This window comes from Trachurus trachurus (genome assembly GCF_905171665.1).
Source record: "Trachurus trachurus genome assembly, chromosome: 17".
In the NCBI taxonomy this organism is placed as follows: domain Eukaryota; kingdom Metazoa; phylum Chordata; class Actinopteri; order Carangiformes; family Carangidae; genus Trachurus; species Trachurus trachurus.
This window is the reverse complement of record NC_139900.1, coordinates 27484703-27500314: the sequence shown is the minus strand read 5'-3', so window position 1 is coordinate 27500314 and position 15612 is coordinate 27484703. Positions and strand designations below refer to the sequence as shown.

The following is a 15612-nucleotide window of genomic DNA, read 5'->3' as shown; positions in this document are numbered from 1 at the left end:
ACAAATCACCACATTAAATGTGGCCATTTTTAGGCGCACCACACTTCCTCCTGCTTATTGGTTTCAGATAAAACTGCAATATTTCCATTCATCTATTTCCGTTCGTCGATGTCCTGTGTAGCGTTTGCACGTGCACGTGCCACACACACAGAGATGCATGCACAAAAACGTGCACAGTAATACACACACCCCTTCTTTCTCCTTGGTCGTTAATAATGTACTGATGGACACACTGAGGTTACTGACCCATAGCCAAGCCATTAATCAAACAATACAACTAGCATATGATCATAATAAATATGCTAGATGAATGTCTGGCAGTCAGGAGAAAAGACCCACTGCTCCACAGAACCTGAGACCAGAAGGACAAATTTGATAGAAAGCAGATAAGATGAAGCTGAGGTATTTACAAAAGCAACAAATTCTTCCATTTAAATTCAGACAATCATGTCATTCATACAGTACAAACCCTATGTAGACTGCACTCATGTTGTTGGCCACAATCTGTTCTACATGTTCATCTTGTCATCCAAACAAAGGCTATCTGTATTTCCTAATTAGCTTTATAGATAGATAAAGACTTCCTGCTGTCTGTGCCCACTCATTAAGCAGCCATTGATTGGTCTATATGTAACATATAAATGGTTGGGTCACCATTATCAGAGACTATTGGTTAGCGCAGTCAATATTTGTCCTGGAAATTATAATGATGTACTGACCTCTAGTGGCGGTGGGACAAAACTACAGTTAAAAATCCAAACGTTTCCTCTGATCAAAATCATTTTCCATTTATGGGTTAACCAGAATTGCACGTTTATTTTGAATTTTATTTTAAATTTTAAATGTTTTTATATTTTAGATTACAATTAGAAGTTAATAAGATACAGTGAATTCTATCAGCTTGTCTGTGAGTACTGTCAGATTTAATAAGATAAAACATTTTATCTTTTAATTGTCTGCCACAAGGTGTTTACAGTACATTTGTAACAAGAAATGGTTGATGATCTGGTGAATAGTCATTTATGCACTGAATATCTGTTGAAGATTTGAATGATCAACAATAACATTGGTTACATCGAGTTAATACACTCAAATCTATAATCTATATTCAAATAAAGTGTAACCATACTTTTTCTGTTTCATTGCATTTTGTTATTGGCCTTTAATGGTATCTCTCTCTTTTTTTTCTGTTTCAACATTTGCTTTGTGAATGGTAGATAGTTTGTAACCAAGGGTTCCAACAATTAAGCACCAGAAAACTTTTATGTGTCAAGGCGAATTTTGAGTTATACACTATTAAGTCTTATGTTTTCTGTAAATTAGATGGTACATGGTAATTCAATCTGTATTGTTCACCATATGACAGTTGTGTTGGTGTCTACAGTAACAGGACATACAGTGACATGCAAAGTTTGGTCACGCCTCAAAACTTCTGTTAATGTGAAGAGTTAAGCAAGAGGAAGATTAAATGATCTCCACAAGGCATGAAGTTAAACATGAAACACTCTTGTGCAAAAAGGGAAACATGCAAAGGAATGGGAAACCCAGGAAACTTGAGCACTCGGATACCATTGACCAAGGTATCAGGCAAGCTATTTCATGCTGTGAAAAATAAAAATATTGTTTAAAATGAAAAGGGAACGTGTCATTTGTCATTTCAACTGTATGCCTTTTGGGGATAATTTCATCTTCCACTGCTTAATTGTTCACGTTAACAGACATTTTGACCAGGGGTGCCCAAACATTTGCATGCCTGCAACTTTTTTAGCTGAGCACTGTTTAGGTGTTATGAATTCATGGTGGTGCATAAACCAAGCAGGTAAGAAAGCGTGCATAGGTAGTGTTCATGTCAAGGTCATGTCAGGATGTACTACAAAGGTGTTGCTCCTGTAAATATACCTGTATACTTCTACCTGTCTTCCATGATAGTGATTGGCCTAATAATATTGTTTTTTGTACCAGGTTCAACAAAGAACAGTACTTTGCTTTTATTATCTAACTACTCTTTAATGTTTTAATTCACATGTTAATGTTGTTTGTGATTTATATTTGTAGATTTTTTTGTTTGTTCTTTGTTTTCATGTAAAGAACTTAGTTTTGCACACAACTGAACACAACAAACTTGACACGTGATGATGGAAAAAAGTAGAAGGCTGTGTGCAGTCATCTGATCATGACACAGTGTTCCCAGTGTATGTTTGTTATTATTATCACTGACACTATAGCTGTGTCAAGAACACAGTGTATGCAGTGCTGCTTGGGTGTAGCTGTGGGGTTCAAAGTCATATTGAGCTGCAGCTCATTCAGAACGCTGCAGCTCGAGTTTTAACCAGAACAAAGAGATCAGATCACATCACCCCGGTTCTTAAGACCTTACATTGGCTCCCAGTCAGCTACAGAATAGATTTCAAAGTTCTGCTACTGGTTTACAAATCACTGAATGGTTTAAGTCCAGAATACATGAATGACATGTTAGTAGAGTATAAACCCAGTAGAGCTCTGAGATCTACTGACTCAGGTCCGATAGTGGAGCTCAGAGTTCAGACCAGACATGGTGAAGCAGCATTTAGCTGTTATGCTGCACACAAATGGAACAAACTACCAGCAGAACTGAGATCAGCCCCAACTGTCAGCACTTTTAAATCCAGGTTAAAAACATTTCTCTTTTCACGTGCTTATATAGCTGAGCTCTTTTTAAGAACTTAAAACTTTATCTATTTTCTTTTATTTGCTCTTGCTTTGTTTTTATTCTATTTTATGCTTCTCTCTCTCTCTCTCTCTCTTTTTTTTTTAATGTTTTGTCTTTATGTAAAGCACATTGAGTTGCCTTGGTATGAAATGCACTATATAAATAAAGATGCCTTGCCTTGCCTTATATTAAAAGTGATTGATGGTGTCCATGGAGACAACCATTCGTTAAACTCAACTATTACTAATATATTCTGGTCCATCCCAGTAAAAGAGCCTGGAGCATGAACTATTTTGCCCCTTCAGCACAAAATATCTGCAAATGTGACAGCATGACAGCATGAAGCAGGCCTGTCAATCATCCACAGGGACATAGGCTACAGTGTGCATGCCTCACGTCAGTCCACGTGCACACAAGGCAGGTGCAGATAAAACAGAAACTTCTTCTGTGTGATTGTGTTGAACATTTACAGCCCAAGACAATTGGTGTGAAGGGCGAGGGCCCTCCACTTCCACCTCCACCCCCACACTCCTCTCACATTCATACCTCTGGAGACAGTGACAAAGATAACCTGTTGTTAACAAACTAATGTAGCTGCATTACAGCACTGCTGTTAACGTCTCACTTATCAAGCATATTTTGTGGAAATATCAAACTACTAGAAACAAACTAAACTACTAAATATCAAACTACAAAACAAAAACGATCACAACTGATTGCCAAAGGTATTAACATATGGCCAAATGCCAAATTGAATTCTTGTATATCTAGATCTAGCCTGCCTATATATGACCTATATCTGTAGGCTAATCTCTGTTGTCCTCTAAATTTATGCTTGTGTCTATTTTAGAGAGCTAATGAGAATGTGAGACTATGGGCCCGCCTGAGGCTTAAGCTCTATTTAATGGAAAAACATGAAGTGAAGACAACATGAGCTCTCTCTCTCTCCACACTTCGACACAAAGCCAGATCCTGATTCAAAACAGCGAAACAATGGCTAAAATCGAGACTTCTGCAAAGCTTCACATAATAGACTGATCACTATGAGTTTCAAAACAAGTAGGCTACTGACAATAGTTTCGGATCATGAAAGCACATCAAAATGTTTGTAGAAGCTGAATGCACAAGTTTCTCAAAGACTTTTACATCAGTGTCTATTCTATATTATGCACCATGTTATTTTTATTTACTGTAAATATGAGTTATCATTCCTCTGTTGCCTTGTGATGATTAGCCTACATGAAAGCTATGCAGGAATTTGTATTGACACCAACAGTGGAGGAAGTTGATCCAACAGCCTGCTTTAACATATAGGCCTACCCAACCATGCAGACCTATAGCTTACATGAATAGCCTACTTCATATGGAAATAACAATGGAACATGAATATAAAAAAGAAGAAGGTCAGAACAGTTAGGATGACCATTTAGACACATTTTCTTACTATGGCAGTTTACAAAATGTTGACCTAGTTGTCAAAACTTACGTTTAAGGGGTGAGGAGGCACTCCAGATACGCAAATACACATACTAAAGCAATGAAAAAGTGAGTTTTGCATAATATGTCCCCTTTAAGGCAAACACCCATTAATGATCTTTGACGGGAGATAGGCTACAGGAAATATAGGTAGGCCTATTCTTTCTGTTTCCAATCATATTCTCTGGTTTTTCATTTCCGTGCGTGTCCGTCAGACACTTGTTCTATTTTACTTCTGGTTACTGAATGCTTTAAAGTCAGTCTTAGCCTACATTGCAGTGCAGTTAAAGGTTTAAAGAGGATATCAGCAGTCAGAGTAACACCGCTGTTTCCTACTTCGTGTCCAGTTGGCTCCTCTCGGCTCGGTCGCTAAGCAACAGGCCGCGGTGGGCGGGGCGAGTGGTGACGGTGTGAGCGGAGGGGGGCGGGGCTTCCCCTCAGACCGGAGGCAGGAGGAGGGACGCGGGGCTGAGCTGCTCAAACGCCGGCGGCAGCGATTGAAACGTAGCTGCGGCTTTATTAAAGCATTAGCTGCTGACTTACACACCGGTGTCCTCTGCCCGCTCTGTTCGCCTGGAGCTTTTCTGAGTGTTGCTCGGTCGACGGCTGGAGAAAAAATGTCTAACGTCGACTGGAAGCCCTTTGTTTTCGGCGGGCTGGCCTCCGTGACGGCGGAATGCGGTGAGTGATGCGTGGAGCGGCGGGGAGGAGGAGGAGGAGGAGGAGGCCGAGCCGCGGGAGGTACTGGGGATTATTTAGGTCCCCTGGTTGTAATGTACAGTCTAAACGAGGTCGCATGTTTGTGCTTTGCGTTGCAGGAACCTTTCCCATCGACCTAGCCAAGACACGTCTCCAAGTTCAGGGCCAAGTAGGCGACAGCAAATACCGAGAGATCCGCTACAGAGGCATGCTGCACGCTATAGCCCGGATAGGAAGAGAGGAGGGGCCGCGGGCACTGTACTCAGGGTCAGTATGGTGGATTTACATGTGCGTGTCGGTGTCTCGAGATGCCTCTGTCTTTGCCTTACACACTCTGGATTGACTACACGACGGTTGGACTGACTGCTGTGGTGCAATCTTACTCTACTTTGTTATTATTTCTAATGTTTACACTTCCTGTTTTTGTATACTTCACTTTCATCATGCAGCCATTGTCCCACCTCCCTCTGCTCCAACCCCCTTTCACTCCCTTCCCTATAAATCAAAAACAAATCTCTCATTGGTTTGGCCTGCATTAAAGTCCTGTTTATCCTCATGTGCTTAAGCTTTTTTTTTGAGGGGAGGTTGTTTTCTTCTGTTTGGCCTGGACAGAGTCTTTAAACCCCACAGAGACATTGTACTGTGCTACTGGGTAATAAAAATAAAATGTGACTTTTACAGAATCGCTCCAGCCATGCTGCGCCAGGCCTCCTATGGGACCATAAAAATTGGCACATATCAGAGTTTTAAGCGACTTCTGGTTGACAGGCCGGAGGGTGAGTCCCAGTTTTTCTCTTTGTCTCTTTTCCTGACACACTCACTCACTTCACCAAAACTAGTAGGCTAGTCCCGCCCACCCATAAACACAGGCACATTCCTCTTGAAGGTCACAGCGGAGGCACAGATGTGTGAGTGACCTATTTAAATGTATCCCTCTGACACATTTTTTCACACGAAGAGCTCGCTGTGAAATAGTGCAAACATAAACTGTCTGTTCTTTGCATGGTATCCAATGGTGCTTGTTCACAGTCACAGTCTTGACTTCCACTCCTCTCCACTTTCAGACGAGACTTTGCTGACTAATGTGGCGTGTGGCGTTCTCTCCGGGGTCATCTCCTCCTCCATCGCAAACCCCACCGATGTGCTGAAGGTAGGTTTCTGCATACACGAGGACTGTGCTGGATGTTGTTGTTGTGCTCAGTCTAAAGCTGCAGAACAGGTTTGATGGCTGCAGCACAGCCGTTAAAGGGATAGTTCACCCAAAATTCAAATTTCACTCATTATCTACTCACCCTCATATCGACTAAGAGCTGTGAGAAGTTTCAGAGTCCCCCGTGCCTTTTCGGAGTTACGGGGGGGGGGGATGGATACCAACTTTCTTCGTCCAAAAAGACACACCAAAAAACATCCAAATACCTCCATAGTGCTCGTATGTAATGTCCCTCTTGTATTGAAGCCCCGACATGAGAAACTATTCCGCCGGTCAGTGCAAATCACACGAGATTTGCACTGACACAGGAAGAGCAGTGAACCGAGACACTGGGAGCTTCCACTACAAACAAGCTTAAAATATAGACTTATTTAATTTTTTTCGGAACAATTTCTCATGTCGGGGCTTCAATACAAGAGGGACATTGCAGACGAGCACTATGGAGGTATTTGGATGTTTTTTGGTGTGTCTTTCTGGACGAAGAAAGTTGGTATCCATTGACAACCATTATATGGACAAATACTGCTGCACGGAGCCCCCCCCCCCCCTGTAACTCAGAGAAGGCACGGAGGAATTCTCACAGCTCTTAGTTGACATGAGGGTGAGTAGATAATGAGTGAAATTTGAATTTTGGGTGAACTATCCCTTTAAAGAAACTTAAAAACACAGGAGTGTGCATAGGTACCACAGGATTTAAGTGTATTTTCTCATGGAGTCTGTAACAGCCCCAGGCTATAGGTGAGGTGTGATCTCTTGGTAGCATGCCTAGTGGAGTGAAGGGCATTAACGAGACCCCACTAGTAAATTATTTATAGACTGAAGCCTTGCAGGTTTGACATAGCGTTCTGTAAATGATACGGCTGTGATTATAATGTGTTTGGCCTGAGCCACACCCTGTTGGGCCTGACGGTGCATGTGAGGGGTTAACGGACTAATAGATTCGACTGCAGGTTTGGAACATTGCGTTTTCCTCACGGTGTGTTCTAGTGGCGCCCGCCAACTAGCCACCACAGAGCCAAACGGCGGACCAAAGGCTGATCTCTAAACAGCAGCCATTTTGAAGGGGGGGAAAACAAGTCAAGACCAGGCTGCAGAATTCCTGGAAGCTAAGGACGGAGGGAGCGCTTCAGGATGCTGAGCCTGCCAATAGAAAATAAAAAAAAATCCTTCCAAACTCCTACTGTAGCTAACTTTTTCTGCCTTTGCATTCCAGTGAGAGTTTGACTAATACACCCCGCCCCGAGCTCGGCTTTGGTGAACCAACAGCATTCCACTCTGGTTCAGCGTGGTTTCATTTTTTCTTGTTCGATGTTATGGATGTTGCTTTCTGTTGTTTTCTCTCAGATCCGCATGCAGGCTCAGGGAGATGTGATCCAGGGCAGCATGATGGGCAACTTCATCAACATCTACCAACAGGAGGGCACAAGGGGGCTGTGGAAGGTATGGGGGGGGGGGGGGGGGGGGTTGGAAAATGCAGAATTTATATTGACAAGTGACCTTCAGTGTCTTAAATAGCACAGACACCAATTTTTTAATGTCACAATCTCCCCCCCTCTGTCTGCAACAGGGCGTCTCTCTAACAGCTCAGCGGGCAGCCATCGTGGTGGGGGTGGAGCTACCTGTCTATGACATCACCAAAAAGCATCTGGTCATGTCGGGTCACATGGGGGACAACGTGTACACACACTTCCTGTAAGTTTTCTGTGTAACCCGCAGAGTGCCCTCGCATCTCTGTTAAGGGATGTTATCAACAGCAGGAAATGGCTCGTCAGAGTTGGCTCTTATTTTGAAATGTCAGGGTGGATCCAGGCCAGATGAAGGACAGAAAGCAGACGCGTGCTGTTTGAAAAGCCAACAACACATTTCAAATCACAAGATCATAAATGGAAATTGGGTAAACAAACCTGGAAATTAGCTCTTTTTTTTTTGGCCCTGTCGTCATTCTCAGTTTGTCCAAGATGTTTTAACCTCTGTGCTGCTCACAGTCAGCATTAACAACCAGGCACTGTACTGTAACTGAGACGGTTGTCTGCGGTGGAAGCAGCAGCCATATCGAAATACGCTGTATTTCTGGATATCTGAGGAGGTGCTGTAATTCTACATTTGTATTCCAGCCAGAACAAGCTCACTTCAGTGTGTGTATTTATAGCAGCTCATGCAGGGCAGGTATTTGGACATCCTCTCTTTACTCTAAGTATTTTCCTCATAACTGAAGCTGCAGATCAACATTTCAAATATACAGCTCTGAAAAAAATGAAGAGACCACTTTCACAAATGTTTCATCATCATCATCTCTACATGTATGACAGTCATTCTTTTCTTTTCTTTTTTAAACACAAACACAACTCATTCTACTTAATGAGACACTGATGAGGTCATCACCTGAACCACGTCTGGTTTTATAGAAAGATAAAAGAAACCACTGCTGGGATTAAACATTGACGTTATCCCACAAAAACTGATTTATAAACTCTTTCCTCCTTTCATTATCATTCAAGGTCTGAAAAGACTTGATATTTTTTGTAATTTAGACTAGTTTAGTCATTTTCAGCCAACAAATGCTCTAAATGACAATATATTTATTTCAGTTTTGGGAGAAATATTGTCGGTAGTTGATAGAATAAAACAAAAATGTTAATTTTACTCAAACACATACCTATAAATAGTAAAACCAGAGAAACTGATCATTTTGGGAATGGTCTCTTAATTTTTTCCAGAGCTGTATATTAACCATTCAACTAAGTTACAGTGTCAGCCATGCAGGAAACTATGTGTTCTACATTTGTGGTCGTATCACACACATCGTAACAATGACTGGTATTAAATAAGTGACCAAAGAAAGAACCTGTGCTTTGTGTCCCTCAGGTCCAGCTTCGCATGCGGTCTGGCCGGGGCTTTGGCCTCGAACCCAGTTGATGTGGTCCGGACGCGCATGATGAACCAGAGAGGAGGAGCTCTGTACCAGGGAACACTGGACTGTTTACTGCAGGTCAGTTGACGCTCCTGGCAGGAGAGGGACAGGGTTTACTCACAACCTGCATCTAAATATAAGATCTGATCTTCAATCTGTCAGTCTGATGTAATGTTACATCATGTTACTATGACAGACAGACAGACAGACAATGCACAAACACAATGAGAAACACCACCAGGCACCCATGCCTTAAAGTCCCCCTCCCGCGACCCTTTTTGGTCATTTTAAAACCAGCTCAGCTGTGACACGTCAGCTCCAGTCTCCCTGAAACTGCCAGTTTGAGTCTGCCATTGATTCACAGCAATTTGAAGGCAGAAAAACTCAGAAATGCAATTTTGCACTTCCTTTTCTGCTGATATGTCCTCTAACACAAGACAAATGCCACAGGAACATGTGAAAAGCACGAAAAACACGATTTTCATGGGAGGGGGTCTTTAAACAACCAACACACAAGGGGAGGGGGGGCTAGATCCATACAAGGTTAATGGGGGGAGTATTAATATATGGTAAGGATGGGTGCCGAGTGGCGCAGTGGGTATAGTCCTCGTGCAGGCGGCCCCGGTTCGAATCCCGCATCGGACAGCCCTTTCCTGCATGTCATTCTGAGAGAGAGAGGCACATTAATATATGAAAATATCCTTACAGTATATATTGTGATATTGACTTATTGAAACTGTATTTTTTTCTTTGTCATGGTCTTAAACAGCATCACATTTAATTTCAATAGAGCAAACTTATTAGCTTTCTAGACGTTATAATCGCCAGTATATTGCTATGTATTGGTACCAGCGTGTCTATATTAGACCTTTTTCCTTCTGTGAATATACGATATCATGTTGCAAATGTTAGCTAGATCAAATTTAATGTCACTGAGTCTGCAGCTCCAGCTCCCTGCTCACACACGGGAGACTTGGTGTAATTATTGGGAGGCAATTAGATAAAGTGGGTTTTTAACATGTTTGTTTTTGTTTTCAGACGTGGCGCTCTGAGGGCTTCATGGCGCTCTACAAGGGTTTCTTTCCCAACTGGCTGCGTCTGGGACCATGGAACATCATTGTATCCTTGAACCACCTCATTAGCGCGCCCGTGTGTTTACATTTATCCAAGGTGATGCAATATCTTCTGAGCCAGAGAAATCAGCGGGGAAAAGTTGTAAGTTCTGTTATGTATTCGGTGACGTATAGCATTCCATGCCTGGCTTCAGTGGAGGAGAGCTTAGCCTAATGCTAACTAACCCCGTTATGCAACGTTGAGACAACTGTCTCAGTAGCCCACTGCCCCCGGTTAGAGAGGACACAAGGGGCCCCTGGTGGGGGGTGAGAGGGAAGGGTGAAGAGAGGACAGTGGGGAAGAGAGAGTGATTTCTATCAACGTCTTTTTGCAAAGGCCAAAGGCTGATTAAAGATGATTGAGAGGGGAAAACACACTGATCATGCTCCAACCAGGCCTGAGAAATGTAATGAGATTATTGACTTGCTACAGCGAGGTACGCTGAGGCAACAAGGAAAAGGCAACAAGAGAGGCTTTCAGCTCGAGTAGAGAAAGAGCCAAAATTTGTTAGTGCGCCTCGCATTCTGCTCAGCGACAGATTTCTCTTTCTTTTGCCTCTTGTTTCTGTCTTCCTTCACTCCACGCCCAGTTCTTCCTCACCTACGAGCAGCTGAAGCAGATCGATGTGTGATTGGCAGAACGATGAGAACGAAGGTGAGACGAGTATGAGCGCACGCTCTGAGATGAGCTGAGAGGACCAACACCGGGAAAGGCTGGATGGGGGTGGTTTCTCTATGGAACCACTGGCTGACAGGAGGCTCATGCAGACCCACGTTAGGGGCTGGATGAGAATTTGCCTGATTTCCTGTTTGGTATCTTAAAGCCTGTGGCAAGTGTGGAAGGGACTGTGACACAAACAAACACTCATCTGATGTTTTAAAGTCATATAAACGCTACTATAGGCTTAAGTGCTCATTTAAATCTGACATCGACCCCTCAGATCCATATTACCTGATTTATTGACCGAGAAATTGGAGAAAATGTTACGATAACGACCGCAGTCCCAAACGCTTGTTTATTTCAGTCATAAGCCGCTTTAAAAATGGCTCCAATATCACGAGGAAAACACCCAAGAGTATCAAGTCTTCTGCACTGAAAGTGGACTCCAAATTGAGTGCCTTAGTTTGTGATACGGGCCGTTAAAGCCTGAGTTGCAAAAGGACTGAGAATGTCGGACAGCAGCTGACAATCGCACTGATCATTCCCTTTTTGAAAAGAAAAAAAAACCTGTGTGTGCATGAGTCGACAAAGTTGGATGGAGATGTGGTGTATTTAGTTGTTTTTCAGTGTTTCTAAATTGAGAAAAGTGTGTGTGGAAAGGTGAAGTTATTTAATATTCCAACGAGCGTCCATGGAGTATTTACAGAGTAAAGAGCCACAAATACATCAGTGTACTGTACTGAACGACAGTTATATAAACAGCTGGTGTGGCTGTGTGGACAGGACACGCATCACATGCCCTAATGTGGTGAGATCAGTGGTCCCTCCTGCCAGACGGGGCAGCTAGTAAATATAACCCGGGGTGACACCGCACTCCCCGGGTTCCTGTGTCATCGTAGAAACCACAGACACATTATGTAAAAGTAAGTATTGTATGTCACACCCCTCTAGGTTTAGATCACTGGGACAGGTTGGTAGCGCGCTGCCTGATGATGTGAATTGCTTGAAGGCACTAAAAAAAACCCACTGTACATGATCCACAGTTAACTCCAGGTACATTTTCCTATACTGTATTTGCACGCTGTAATTTAATCTGTGAGCTTTCATTGTGAAGAATGAATATGTTGGCTGGTTGTTATGTGTAAGCTACTATCGCTGCCAAAGTGTAAGCCAATATAACGTTGTCTTACTTTTGATGTTGATGTAAATGCTGCTATAGCTCTGTATATTTGAAATAAAAGAGAGAGAGAAAAAAAAAGTCAGTGTGTTGTTATGTGTTTCTACCACAGGGTGGAGCTGTGGAGCTTCACACTCTCTTCCACCACAACAAACCAATAGATGTTTATGAATCCTTTGAATTCCCAGCCCCTCAACTTCAAGGCCGCAGATCTAGCACAGTTGTGTTGTTTCTGAGGGATTGCCCGGTTTCTTTCAAACACACATGTTCATGCAACATCCCACACAAACAACCACTTATGAATTATTCAGGAGAACCTAAGATGTAATTGTTCTTTTTTTTTTTTTTTTCTGTGGGTAAATTCCCAGTTTTCCTTCATCAGAGCTGTTTTGGGGGGGAGGCGGTGGGAGCTTGGGGGAGTGCGGGGTGAACTTGTCTCTGTGCGCCCCTGTGCCTTGTTCTCTTATAGGAAGCTTCATCGTGGGACTTATTACTTGTGTGAGAACAGTTCTTGTTGTATCCGCTTCATCCGAGTCACCGCGAGATGCTCTGCCACATTATTGTTGTGACAAACATGGCAGCACTGAATAATTCACTTTGAGACAATGGCAGTGTGACAGAGGTCTGAATGCTGGTGTGAGTGTGTGTAGGCTACAGTATATATACAGTACATATAGACCTGAGGGGGGGCTTTGCTTTTCAACACCAGCTGGCATCTTATGTGGAATCAGGGCGCAAACACATCCCACACCGTCCGTAAGGCGAACTGGAAAAGGGGGAATAAGAATAATGTGTGGCTTGTGCCAGGATTTGGCATCTAGCAGTTGGCATTATGGGCTGCTGCCTGGCATCACGGCCCTGGCACAGCCCTCATACAAGCTGGACAAGCACGGCCACGGGGGATTCCAGCAGTCACAGACATGCTGCATTATGGGCATTATTTGCTGTCTGCCCCAAGGGTGCAAGGGGGGAAGCTCTATTGTATTTCAGGGATCAGAGTGAGCTTTTGTGTCAGTGGGATAAGGCTCTAGTCTGCTCCAAACACCCTGCCCTCTTTCTCTACTTCTTGTTTTGTTCTTTCAGTCGTTTCTGAGATGAAAACGCTGCTGCTGCTGGATAAATGGACGGGCGGATGGAAATGTAGACAAGGAGACAAATCTATCGAAGTCTGTTGATCCATTTGGAATGTGCGGCTTCTGGGCTGCGCTGTGCTGACAACGGAGAAAAAAAAATCACAAGCCCCACTGCCATTTCTTTTTGCTTAGTACTGTAGTTGAGATATGGGCTGAGATATTATTCTTTCTCAGCTTTTGAAAGATGAGATGGGAGCTGCTTAGTTTGAGTAAAATGAATGATTTCCTCTTCTGAAAACACATTGTTTACAGGCCAAGCATTCCGCATTACATCAAAAATACTTTGCTTAGGAAGCTTAGGCATTTTCTCCTGGTAGTGCAGTCCTCTCCAATTTGAACCTTTGCCTGTAGTAAATATATTGATAAATGAGGATGAAGTGAGGATTTCAAACAAGCGGAGGCAATCGATCCTGCCGAGATGTTAAATGATGTTGTAGGTACCCTGCAAAACAACAAAGGCATTTTTTGTTTTTGTAAATTTCAGGAGGAGAAAAATCACTGCAAGTCTCTGCAGGAATATTATAGAGGTGGCTGGAAGATGATTGAAAACACTTTCATAGATTAGAAGAATGGAGCCACTCACATCTAGAACGAGCACCCAGTTAGCTTAGCTTAGCATGAAAACGAGAACGTTCATTGCAAATTCCTAATGTAAAAATGACAATTGACTTTTTTTGATCAGGTACATAAAGGTCACAAATACTTCCTCCCAAAACTGCTGCAATTTTTATCTTCAGACTTCAGGGTTTCTACCCACAATGCAATGTGTTAACTCAACTGTTAGCTTTAAAGAGACCCCAAGGAGTTTGCTTTTGGTTATAAAAGAGTCTCATATTAAAGCAGAAGTAAGCGATCCGGTCGTTTTGGCTAACTTCGTTAGTTAGCAGCCCCCCCCCCCCCCTCGTCATGGATCTATTGGTCCTCGTCACCACATTCACACGCATCCCTTGGCTGCACACACAGCCCTTCATGCCGTTCTCTCTCCTCATTGGATAAAGGTTGTAGGATACAAGGAAAGTTTTCTCCTCGGCTTACAGCAGAGCAGAGTGACTGACAGACCCGTGTTTCAGACCAAACACTCTATGTAAGTGATTGCTGTCGGAAGATAGAACTATTTAAGACTTATATTAACACAAACATTCCGCTTACTTCTGCTTTAATGTAAATTAATCTACGTTACCCACACTTGTTAATGGGTCCATTTTAAATATATCGTTTTGTCTTAGTAGTTATAATAGTTATTTTGATATTATTATTTAGTGGTCAACTCGCCCAGCATTTCCTTGTTTTGGTTTCCCGGACGCTGCCGGCGGGTCATGGGAATAACGCCGCCGGATCGCTAGTCGGCATAGTTAATGGTCGGAACTACGACGGTATCTGATCGTCTTCGAGCCTCCGACTTTCAAATCTTGATTGAGGAAAACATTCTTGGCAAATGTTTTTGCTTTTGTCTGTCTTGCGCCGGTCCAAGAATTTCACCGTGCGCACGGAGGCTCATGGGAAATGTAGTGTGAAAACACTTCGCTTTCTGAAACTCCTCATTGTCCTTTTAAAGGTAGGCCTATACTACTAGTTTGACACATTTAGTTTTTAGCAATTCTTTTTCTCATAACCAGTATTTATTTGTGCAAATGTTAGAATACATGTGGTGAATGACAATGCTCTTAATGAGTCCCACTGTTGTGGTGGAGCATTGCCGTGCTGATCTTTTGCTAGCTGGCTGTCTATCATCACTAATAAGAGACAATTTGAGGAAGGTGCCTCCAGTTGTTGTCTGTTACACCAATAAACATGCTCAAGTGCCTGAGTCGAAGATTCATCATGACTGAAAGTCCCCATCCAAACAAACAACAGGGCCACTAAATCACAGCACAGTCGACCTACATTTAGAAAACACTGGAAGGGGACCGGGACCCTAGGGAGACAGGATCACAAGGATGAGCCGCTGGTAATGCTGCTCTATTGTTCCATTAAGACGGGAACAGGCCAACAGAGTGAATGTTAAAGGAGATAAAGTGAGGAGAGATTTGTTCCACGTGTTGGCTTCTTTGATTCGGAGACTCCGAGAGTCAGCGAAAGTTAAGTTGTGTCACTCGTCATCACGCTGCCATGATCCACTGACATCTGTCTTTGACCTTTTGGTCTCTGTTGGTTCATTATAGGCTCACTCTCCGCCAAATAATCCAAATATGAAGCTGCAGACAGGCTTAGTATGGCATAACACATAGCCTACTGTAACCCTACCCCCTCATTTTACTGTAAAATGGACAATTATTAAACATGTTATGACTTCTTTGTTTCATCTGCATTGAAGATAAATAAATAACAGGTTGTGGGTTGGGATGACCAATATTTGCTAAAAGGGAGTATCCTTCTTATATCTAACCTTCAAGACTGATCTCAGACACTGCCTTAAAGCAGATATCAGCTTCACGGCCGTTTCGGCTAATGCTGCGTTCAAGGCAGGCTTTTGAAACCGTAAGTTACAGCTTCAAGTCACAACTACGACTTGGTAGCGTTCCAGGTAACCCGTAGCTCGTGTTT

At 42.9% G+C, this 15612-nt stretch overlaps 1 protein-coding gene across 1 annotated transcript; it reads left to right on the top strand.

Annotated features, from left to right (window-relative positions):
• Window positions 1-4620: 4620 nt before the first annotated feature.
• Window positions 4621-11995, top strand: LOC311000954 (kidney mitochondrial carrier protein 1-like). The gene is made up of 9 exons (XM_083991878.1): window positions 4621-4846; window positions 4984-5131; window positions 5546-5640; window positions 5929-6014; window positions 7419-7514; window positions 7642-7766; window positions 8940-9063; window positions 10024-10104; window positions 10688-11995. The coding sequence occupies exons 1-9, from the start codon at window positions 4783-4785 to the stop codon at window positions 10727-10729; spliced, it is 861 nt and encodes a 286-aa protein (XP_083848004.1). The 5' UTR covers window positions 4621-4782; the 3' UTR covers window positions 10730-11995.
• Window positions 11996-15612: the final 3617 nt, after the last annotated feature.